General features: G+C 40.6%; 4 protein-coding genes across 4 annotated transcripts; 3 read left to right on the top strand and 1 right to left on the bottom strand.

Moving 5' to 3' along the window:
* Nucleotides 1-66: 66 nt before the first annotated feature.
* Nucleotides 67-451, top strand: SS1G_00873 (predicted protein; the record flags this gene model as incomplete). The annotated part of the gene is made up of 2 exons (XM_001598734.1): nucleotides 67-202; nucleotides 315-451. 2 exons carry the CDS (start codon nucleotides 67-69, stop codon nucleotides 449-451), a joined length of 273 nt encoding a protein of 90 aa, XP_001598784.1.
* Nucleotides 452-2,054: 1,603 nt separating this feature from the next.
* SS1G_00872 (predicted protein) lies at nucleotides 2,055-2,921 on the bottom strand (the record flags this gene model as incomplete). The annotated part of the gene is made up of 3 exons (XM_001598733.1): nucleotides 2,055-2,463; nucleotides 2,554-2,769; nucleotides 2,851-2,921. 3 exons carry the CDS (start codon nucleotides 2,919-2,921, stop codon nucleotides 2,055-2,057), a joined length of 696 nt encoding a protein of 231 aa, XP_001598783.1.
* Nucleotides 2,922-4,302: 1,381 nt separating this feature from the next.
* On the top strand, nucleotides 4,303-5,406 carry SS1G_00871 (hypothetical protein; the record flags this gene model as incomplete). Its single annotated transcript, XM_001598732.1, has 4 exons — nucleotides 4,303-4,349; nucleotides 4,496-4,516; nucleotides 4,596-4,606; nucleotides 4,793-5,406. The coding sequence occupies 4 exons, from the start codon at nucleotides 4,303-4,305 to the stop codon at nucleotides 5,404-5,406; spliced, it is 693 nt and encodes a 230-aa protein (XP_001598782.1).
* Nucleotides 5,407-7,976: 2,570 nt separating this feature from the next.
* SS1G_00870 (predicted protein) lies at nucleotides 7,977-9,565 on the top strand (the record flags this gene model as incomplete). The annotated part of the gene is made up of 3 exons (XM_001598731.1): nucleotides 7,977-7,985; nucleotides 8,339-8,902; nucleotides 9,176-9,565. 3 exons carry the CDS (start codon nucleotides 7,977-7,979, stop codon nucleotides 9,563-9,565), a joined length of 963 nt encoding a protein of 320 aa, XP_001598781.1.
* Between the last annotated feature and the right edge of the window lie 1,346 nt (nucleotides 9,566-10,911).

Here is a 10,911-nt window from a genome sequence, read left to right as displayed (position 1 = left end):
ATTGCATAGCAGCTAGTTTGGGCGAAGCATTCTCATTTCATTTCATTTCGTTTATACCTTTGCATTATGCATACCCACATGATCTACACAACTATACATACTTCATTCGTTCAAAAGCACAGCGCGAGTCACAAGTTTACCACTACTCAAAGCTTTTCATCTGATGATGGAAGTCTTTTGGCGTTCTTGCGACAGCAGGGCTGTAGGCTGGGACAATCTGGAATATATTAGTGGGCGCAACAAGCATTAGCTGATACTACTATAACACTACTACACTTTAATTTGACGTCTCTCTTTCACGAATTTTTTACCAGGCGTTTTGGGCGGTTTGTCCCTGAAGAAAAGATGGGTGGGAAAGCAGAAGATCCGACGTGGAAGTAGGATACATTTGGAGATCGTGATGGACTCAGATGGCATCCATACATGGAAAAGGGCGGTCGGTTCAGAATAAGGGATGGGAGGGCGAAGGCATTAAATGGGATTGACGAAAAGAATTGAGATGAGTGAGATGAATAAATTATGTATATTAATGTTTGGTATCTTCTTCTTCTCTTCTTGGGCGTGGTGGCGGTTTCTAGATGAACAGAGGAGAAGAAACTGGTTTTATTACATATATGCTGCTGGTGGTGGTGGTTAGATGATCGCTAAACTCATGGCTTGCTGGGCTCTTGTTTGTTGTTGTTGCATTGTTGTGTTGTATGGTGTATGGTGTATGTTGTCGCTGTATTCGCGAAGGAGAGGAGAGGCAATAAGTGGCGTCGTAAAGGATGTTGGGAGATGAGGGGTTGAGGGAATGGGGGATAAGCTAGCATTGTGGGGTCTTGTTGGAGTTGAGGTGGGGAGAGAAGTGGGAAGGAGTTAGTTTTTGATGCGAGACAGGGCGTGGCCAGATCAGGTCAGGGTAGGTAGGGTAGGGTAGGGTAGGGTAGTATGCGAGTTTAGATATCCAATGCAAGCAAGAGTTTATTATTTCTGTGTAATTGAGGTTTGTGGAGGACGTTGGGGTTTGGATTATGTGATTTTGATGTGAGTTTGAGTATGAGTGTAGTGTATATCTATTGGGTTTGATATGGATGTTGATATGGATGTACATGTAAATGTAAGTGTAAATGTAAAAGTGATGGATAAGGTTTCAGATAAAGAAAGATGAGTAGGTGATAAGATGATATTGAGACATATTTTTCAATGAGGATTGGATATAGGTCAAGGATTGGGTGTTAAAATTGATAGGGGATGAATGAAGGATATTAATGGAATATAAGGGATGGGGGCCGAAAAGATGAATAATAATTATAATATTCGAATTGGAGAGGAATTATGAAATAGCTGGTTTACTAAAGAGAATAATGGAAGTAGGGAAGAATGAAAAACAGATGAGAAAAAGCATCGCATCGAATCAAAGAATGAAAAAGATTACGATGCAGTAGCTAGTACGATAGGGAGATATAGATTTCATACACCTTTCATTATCATATCATGTCATCTTATTTCATCTCATCTCATCTCATATCATCTCATCTCATCTCGTCTCATCTCGTCTCATCCGAATAATAAATTCAGCTACTAAACTAAGTTATGTTATCCTCCTCAATCCATTCATCCCCACACACATCCTTCTACATCTGTTCTCTATTCCATCTCCTTCAGCGGTATTCGATTAAATATCTATACTCTCTCTTCTCACGTCCCTCACTCCCTTCCATTCACTCCCCAACTAAGAATTACCTACTCACACATACAATTAAAGCTCCCCGTCCTCGTAGAAAGTATCCTATCATAGAATCTGCTGCCAAAAATTCTTCGTCCATCTCATCCCAATCCATGTAAATTATTCTTAAAGAGAGTTCGCCAACTCATTTAAAGTCATAATATATCATCCGTGATCCGTCGTAGGTGTTATGTATGTGTTCCAAAAGCATCGTCCAAAACTGTGTAAAACATGACCCAAAAAGTCCTCCTCTTCATAAATAACGCCATCATAAGGAATGTATCTTACCTTCTCATTTTCTCCCTTATACCCTCAGCTCATTCCCAACTACTCATAAAAAAGAAATTCATAGGAACCAAGCAAGTGCAGCTCCCATAGCTGCAAGTCCACCCGCGCTAACAGCATTAGCAGCACCTGTATATTCAGGCGCCCCAGTTCCAGTAGCTGTTTTACTTGGTCCTACAGGTGTAGCAGTTGCACTTCCACCGGATCCTAAACCACTAGTTGTTCCGTTGTGGACACCAAAGCTTCCAGATCCGCCAGATCCACCTCCAGAGCCACCTCCGGATCCGCTTCCTGAGCCACCAGTTTCGGCCGCGCTGCCGGATGATAGGATGACAGTGCTAAGACTCGATGACGGGGTGGCAACAGGGGTAGTTGGAGTTAAGGTTGCGGACGGGCTTGGGATGGGTGTGCAATTTGGAAGTGTAAATGTACCGTTGAAGTTTCCAGAGCCGCCTTGGACGATGCAACTACTGTGATGTTATTTAAGTGACACACAAGGTGGAAATCTTGATAAGGAAGAAAAATATGACGCGAAGGGGGTAGGGCAAGATAAAACATACTTCTTTGAACAAGCAGCATCACCACTCTTATCACTAGTCTCCCAACATGGAGAATAATGCACACCATAAGGGAAATAGCCCGCAAGATTATCATCACAGTTCCCTGGTTGACCAATGCCGTTTGTACAACGAATGATAATGGATGAATCCAGGGATGGACTTGCGCAGTAGGCACCATTGGAAATAGGACATGAGAAGGTTCCAGTGGTCGAGTTACTTTAGAGATATTAGATAAGGTGATATTTATGGATAAGAAAGATATTCATAGTGTAGTCTAAGGTTAGGAGGGTAACTGACTAGGTAACCTGAGCAATGCTTATGCCCGCAAGAGCAGCAACTGTTGCTGCAAGAGTAGCGAATGGCTTCATGGTTTTTGGTTTGTTGGTGTCTAGCTTAGGGATTGATTATCTGGTAACCAAAAGTGTCTTCCAGTATATCAGAATTCCAAGAGTACTAGGTATTATTGTGTGTGTGAAGCAGAAACGATTGTGTAGGTGATTGATGTTTTTGTTTACTTGAAAAAATTAACGAAAGTTGATGCGACTAAGTGCTTTCCTTTGCAATATTTCTTTGAGGGTGATAAGTTCTTCTTGGGGAAGGAGCGCATTTCGGTTTTATATGTACATTGCGTGGGAGGCAAGAACTGACTACTGATCAGATGATTGGCAGGGACATATTGTCATAATGGAAATACCATGCCTTCCCCCCTTGTACTTTACATGTGTGTACTTAAGCAGGACGAGAGACGAGGCGCTCCTGAAATTTCCCGTAATTCCCAGTAGAAACGTTGCGGAAATTCATGGGTTTTTCTAAGCAAGAGTGATCATTGAAGCAAAAAACGTGTTGCTAAGTAAGCATATGTATAGAGAAGATGAGCAAAGAACTCAATCAGCCGTGTCAGCTGCCGTCGAACACGATCAAAATCTAAGCCTTCCTGCCCGATGTTCGGTACTTCCAATCATAGGACTAGTAGGCTCAATTTGTACTTTTCTGTCTCAGAGATGAGGCTATTTCTAGAGAGACGGCGATTTGTCTCTTCGTATCACTTGATTTTATTGCGTGGAACAAGGAAATTTTGAAATACACCGAATTATGCCGAAGAGTCATCAACAGTGGCATGGTATGATGTCCCAATTCGTACTGTCATCGTTCCATCTATAGAATGCTCAATATAATCTATACCGGATTAATATACAGATTGATCCAATCGATATATAGGAAGATATCTTGTATTCTGATGATTCGCTGGCGGGGTTATACTGCATCAGAGACGTATAGTATTCCGCATTTCAAGAGGCTGGGAATAATGATGTTCAGAGAAAGATAGTTGGGTCGCTTGAACGGTAGAAGATCTGATAAGTGTAGTTGTGGTGTGGTGTGGCTGGAATCCAATATATTTGATCAGCCACTGGACATTTGATCAGCTAACTATTCATTGCGGGGTAGTTGAATAGACTGAGGAATGGCGTGAGTTGATATTTGCACATCATATCTATATTCCCCCTTCACTTGATTTAAACGATATCTAAGGTTATTATACGAACTACAGTGCTACCCCCCAGGAAGGCTTCAGATATTTTCTTCACAAAGAATTCTGATAATTACTTACATCTCCAGCACCTTTGCAACCCAAATCACTACACCCCCTTTCTCACAAAGAAAAACCCCAGGTCCAACAAACGAACACACACTCTTGGTGACATCGCCCCGACAGAAACCTCAGACCTCGTATTCATCGCGCCAAACACCATGTACGATTCTACAATCACATTTACCTTTGATACCATCTGTCCATGGTGAGTCGTCGTCTCCCGTCTCCGAAAATCCATTTTATACCTTCCCTTTTCATCTTTCCTCCTTCATTCCTTGCCCGTGATTATCCAAGCAATATCATGGAATACGAGGTCAAAGACTATGGCTGATTGTGTTGGTTCATAATTAGGACTTATCTTGCCAAAAAGAGGTAAGGGTATTCAGTAATTCGCTCAGATATCATTGAAATTGAGGGAACTCTGATTACTGACTGAAACAATGTTACATAGATTGGATGAAGGTAAGAATTAGGCTTTTCTTCCAAATTTGACGTCGGCCGAAATGATTCCCAAAGTGTGAATAGGAGATTGTGAAAAAGAGAGACAATCACGTGATAACTACCACCATCATCTCCTCATTTCCTTCACTCTAGCATTGTACCTTTAGGTCCATACACTCATTCCCCATTTAATAACAACCCTCCCAGCGCTCCGTATCGTCCGTTCAACGGATGCAGCTTCGAAAGTTAGATTCACCATCAAGTTCTCACCCTATCAACTATATCCCGAAGCTAGCAAAGAAGGCGAAGATAAATATGCCTGGTATCGTAAATCTCGTTACGGAGACTCCGACGAGAAGATGGAAATGTATATGAAAGTCATGACCGCGTACGGCCAATCCGCAGGTATAGACTACAAATTTAATGGTACGGTTGCCAATACTCTCGATGCGCATCGAGTCATTCAGCACTTCCAACAAGAAGATGTTAAAGGGGGAGGGCCAGAAACAGCAAATAAGATCGTCATGGCGCTGTATCGAATGTATTTCCAAGAGGAGAAACATCCGTCTAGTGAAGAGACGTTGCTTGCGGCCTGTAAAGAAGCGGGAGTAGATGAAAAGGAAGCGAGAAAGATTATTGAGGATGAACATGAGGGATTGGTGGATGTGAAGAATATGATTAGAGAAGCTGAGGGGAACGGCGTGGATAGTGTACCGGTTGTTCGTTTTGAGGGTAGGAGAAGAGATATCACTCTGGAAGGGGCTCAAGATGTAGGCGAGTACGTGAAGTCGTTGGAGCAAATTGTTAAGGAGAGTGTGTAGATGCCTAATGGGATGATACTTTCATCAAGCAAAGGCCTATGCATGTATTTTTTTGGCCGAGAAGTTATTCTTCATGGGAGATGGATACAATATGTTTCCTTCATTGGCGGTTTCGTTATTCTTACTGCGATGATTGGTAATTTACGTAACCTCGAATGACATGGTTTTCATACATTTTCACCGAACATCTTTTCAATCTCTACTATGATTTCTTCCAAGCGGCCACATTGCAAATTAATGTCGGAATCACTTAGTATTACTCCCTTTTACCTCTTCTCTTCTCCTCTTAGTATGCATTGCTAGCTGCAAAAGCCAAGTAGTTTTTCAGCTCAAGTCCCTTTTTTATTCTTCAAAGTTATCAAGCCCCACTACAAGCCTATACCTATCATCGACTCTCTAACATGTCACAATTTATATATTGTAGATCGTGTACTCCAGCTTAGGAAGTGTTTGAAAGGTTGGTAGTGAGATAGGAAAAAAGACTATCTAAATCGGTATTAGATTTTGTCTCCTTTGGTGGAATGTCAACTATCAACCGCTCAGTGTTTGGTGTAAATTTACCCAGGCTATTTCTAAATACTACAAGAATCGGGGTTGCTTGTGGCTTATAATTAGAGTTTCAAAATGAAATGTTGATTGTAGTTTTGTATCTTCTGAGTAATATATTTGTATGTCTTTCTTATATTGTGTTGAACTGTTTCAATTTTAATGTCAAAAAGTAATCTTCGAAATCACCTAGATACACATACATAAAAATTCTGCAGGAACCAAAAGAATTTTCTCAGGAAACAGAATCTATATTTTCCACGTCGAAAGGATACAGGAAATCAACCAGCAAATCCTTCTAATTTCTTTTGGAAGGGGAAAAATGCTCCTGTTTCTTTTCTTTCTTTCTATAATTCTAGCATATTTTAACGCTGTAAAACCTCCTCATCCCGTACTTAGGTATGCCACTTTCAAGAAAACTCTCCTGGATAAGCCTTTCAGATATGCAACAAAACAGGACTTGAGCCAATGAGATCAGAGTTGGGAGCTTCAAAGCAGCACTTTCTCCTTTGATGAGAGAAAACAAATTGACCATTCAATTTATTCACTTATTCTCATCATAGAATGATACTCTTACTTCTTTTCTTATTGACTATCTAAAAATGAGTAATAAAGAATCACTAGTATTAAATTTATACTACTTCCAAAAAAGGAGCTTGGATACAACTTCAGATATGCAACAAATCTTTCTAAAAGAAGTCAAGAGTGGCTGTGCGAGGACCTCGAAACTGCACTTTCCAACTCCAATCAAGAATACTGAACAAACCTTCGAATTTACTATTGTGAAATCTTGTGATAATAAAACTTTTACTTCTTTCTAATACATCTGCACGTTTCAATATAAACATCATCTCGAACTGTTGATTTTCCCATCCATTCAAAATGATACCCCGGAGAGCCTCTAAAATATGCAACAAAACCTGAGGTCGAGATAAGGTTTAAGCTAAGCTTCCATGAAAAGAGGTAGAAATACCAATATTTCTGGCTTTGCGCAGAGATATCTAAAGAGGCTTTCACACACCTCTTTCTATAATCCATTTGAAAGTCACTCCACAGCTCAGATATATTAGAGAACTTGTCAATATGTGTAAAAGAAGCCGGAGAATCCAATCATGAAAACAGATGACAATGAACCCAACTCGCGAATTTGTTAATGATGCTAGACAGGGAAGAATAGCAAAGTCTCGAGAGCAGGATATGAGTACCTAGCATACAACCGTACGCCCTCGTTGAATCATTCATGGTTGGGTGAAAACAATTATCTGTGTCAACAACGGTACGTGCAAAAAATAAAGTTAGTATCATGTGCAGTGTATGATCAGATATGCAACGCAACAGTACTAAGTGGAAAGTTTTGAGGAACGTATAGTTAAGCTCAGACTGCAAAGCAGCTCATGAACTTCTAATTTTTGCTTCTTGGACGTAGTTCCTGCGGAAGAGATTGGAGAGGACCGTACTTACAAAATAAAAGCAAGGAAAGATTGAGGGCGCCATTACGTGGTGACTATAACAAAGCTGTACGGTACCGTGAATTTGAATGTCAATGTGAATGTAAATGTGAATGTGAATGTGAATATACGAAGCCATAGAAAGTAACAACGGGTTTCTTAATACGGCAGTAACGACTAACTAGTACCCTACACGGCTTCAATCCACATCTCTCTTTCCAAATACCTTAAATATCTCAAAAGAAACCAACAATTCTTATTTTTATTCTCATGCTCATATTTTACAGTGACTGTGGGAGAGCCATAAGTGAGTATCACTACAACCCACTTTCTTCAATATTATCGTTGGATTTTCCCTCACAATAGCATCGAATCGAAACATTTCCAATCACAGAAGATATATCTTATCGGTCACTCAATTGCCTTGTCTAACTGCTGGACAAAGAAATCTCCCAACGTTTTTTTCAACCATCAAAAGAGATTTGAAGTTTCGTCTTGGCCAAAAAGCCAGTTGAGGGCGTTGAAAGATAGGTCTCCTGGAAGACGAGGCACACAGCAAATCTCTTGTTGATGAATATGAGATTTGTACGCAACCGAAGCCTCGTCATTGTTTGAATGATTAAATTCACTCATTTTTATCAGTGACTCCTCAACTTCGGTTTTCAATCCAGCCTCGAATATCCCCATAGGAGAGAGAGCCTCAATTTCTCCGCCTTACTTTCATTCACAACTCGAAACTCATCGATCCATAACAATCCTCAAAATCGACATCAAATTAGCGATTCTATCTTTTAAATTCAATCTTACCTCTCGCGCTCAATTTTCACCAAAATCAACAACCGACTCTTCTCAAAATGACACAAAAATCTCCCAGGCCCAACTTCAACTCATCCTCTTGTTTTCACATTCCTCATTCTTCCAATAATTCTGATGTACAGCCTCATTCCAATAAGGCTGGGCACTTCTCTCCAGTGAATTTTGACTATGGCCCTCCACTACTTGATCCCGCTGGACATCGACTCAATCGACGGCCAATAACGGAAAAGAACACCTTCAACGACGTTCCTTTATTAACTGATCCTGCCAGTCCTATTCGACCCCCTCAGCACAGATACAAGAAATATAATTCCAGCTATTCACCTCCCACATCTGATTCTTCCGCCATAGATACACCTCTTCGAACAAGAGAACTTCTCCCGACAAGTTGCTTCGAACTAGCTCCCGATCAAACAGTTGTTTCGCCATTGCCTGATACCGTCAGAGCTCAACATCATGGGCAAAATGAGCAATCTAACTCCAAAAATACTGGGCACTCTGTTAATTGGCGGGTAAAAGGGGTTGGAATTCCAGAGAGTCTGGATTATACCCCAGGGGCTAAAATTATCGTTACCACTGTATCTAGCTCTGTCTTAAAACTTACTGCAAAAGGTACTGGTTGTCAACGTTCTAAATCCCATCACGTCAGGTTTCAACCTTATTCGCAAGCAGGAAGAAGAAATGCTGTGAGTCTAAACTCAGGTAATCCTGGACAGACACCAGATAACCATCCATGGCCAGAATATGTCACACACACGTCCAGCTCCTATGCATGCGATATTTCTGAGCCTCTATCAACCATCGGAGAGTTTTATACTCCCTGGAATTCCAATGCAAATCCACTAGTTGCACCAGACGCAGCTGGAAAATCTGATAATGTCAATCACGCGAGACATGTTCATAGACCCAGCGCATCATCGAATGCTATATCTACACGCGCTAATAAAAAGAAAGATCAGGAGGATAAAGAAGAGATGGACATCGATATTCCAGAACACAGTCCTACATCAATTTCTAGCCATATGCATCCAACAGAACATGAAACCTCAAACGACCAACGCAGAGAAAGTGCCAGGGACGCTTTCACAACACCTAGTAATCCCTTTCCAGAGGATTCACCATTACCGTCTTCCACATCAAATACCGGAGGGCCACGAACCTTTTCCCAATCAGCAGGGACTACAACTACGAGTTCTCGAAGACCAGCTCAGAGCGCAACGGGGAAGTTATGGAAGGCTATGTATGGGAAAGATACGGTTAATTTGCAGAAGGATTTGGTGATGTTGAAAAGTAATGGTGTTGAAGATATAGATTTGAGAAAACTTTTTATAACAGTGGAAGAGCGATGAGATGTGCAAGGAATAGAAATAGAAGTTTTTGATGAAGGGGAAATGGAGCTGAGGAATGCGTGAGGTGTTGGGGAGGATTCTATGGTCGCTCTGCATATTGATAGCTGGTTGTGGGTTTTGGGTGTTAAGATAACTTGAGATGGGAAGGATGGGGTAATGGTTTAGAGCGTTCATTAATTACATATGAGTTTTTCCTTTCCTGATAGATGGATTGGAATGATTGAAATAGCAGTGAGTCAAGGACCAGAGAAAAGAATCTTAAAATTCCCTAGATATCCAAAAAAAAATTCTTATAACATAGTACATATGCATCAAATAGAACCCTAATTATTTAAACTTTCCTACCCAGAAAAAGATAATGAGCCTCTACAATCCACTTCTTCCACCTAACCTTGCAATTTGCAATAAAACATCCTCACACCCCCGAACCATCCGCTCAAATTCCAATAGAATTCCAATAGTAAAGTAAAGTAAAATCAAACAAAACAGTAACCCCTTTCTTTTCTTCAGGACTTTTTTAGGACTATCGTCTCAATTCTCGAGAAGTGCTGCGGTGCAATTAGTGGGGCAACTGTTGGTCGCTTTATAAAATGGGAATTGGTTTAAAATTTAACTTCTAGAATGAAATTTCAGAGTAAGCTACACAAACAATTTGAGTGGTTCTGTGGGAGGTAGTGGGGATTGTGTTGTGATGTTGAGGTATTGAGGTATTGTTGGATTCTGGGCTATGTTGGGGAGAGGGAGATTTGTACAGGTGTGAGGTTGACTTTGTGAGAGACCTTTTTTTTTGTGGAGGGGGTGTTGTTATTGTTATTGTGTAGGAGGGTTTCAAGGTGTTGGGGGTCAAATAGATTTTTGTGGTGGTTGTATTTGGAGAAGTGGTTTAAATGTGGTTGTGAGGAAAGAAAATCAGTTGTATGGGTGGGTATGGTGATAGTAGGTTGAAGAATGGATACCTAGGTTGATGAATAACTGGTAGACTACGAAACTAAGCTTTGAGGTTCTTGAGATTTGGAAAGTATGATGTAAGTCTCAGATTATAATAATCGAAGTATTCGCTTAACGGCTGTAATTTAAATTAAGTGAAGGAGGGGGAGAAAGAAAAGAAAACTGAAGTTTCTTTCTAGGCCTCTGCACTTTTCCTTGGTAGTGCAAGTTGCAACTTTTACTCCATATCAGAAACTCAGATGTTTTTTTTTTTTACCTTACCTTCTAATAACTTTACCGGCATCAACACAACTAACTCATAGGAGCTCAAAGTGGATGATCGAGATAGATCATCTTTTCATAAAACAGTATGAAATGAAACGTATTGCGAATTTATCAGTAATTAAGTGAATAAGGGG

Source organism: Sclerotinia sclerotiorum, genomic scaffold (assembly GCF_000146945.2).
Source record: "Sclerotinia sclerotiorum 1980 UF-70 scaffold_1 genomic scaffold, whole genome shotgun sequence".
NCBI lineage: Eukaryota > Fungi > Ascomycota > Leotiomycetes > Helotiales > Sclerotiniaceae > Sclerotinia > Sclerotinia sclerotiorum.
This window is presented reverse-complemented; position numbering and strand designations above follow the sequence as displayed.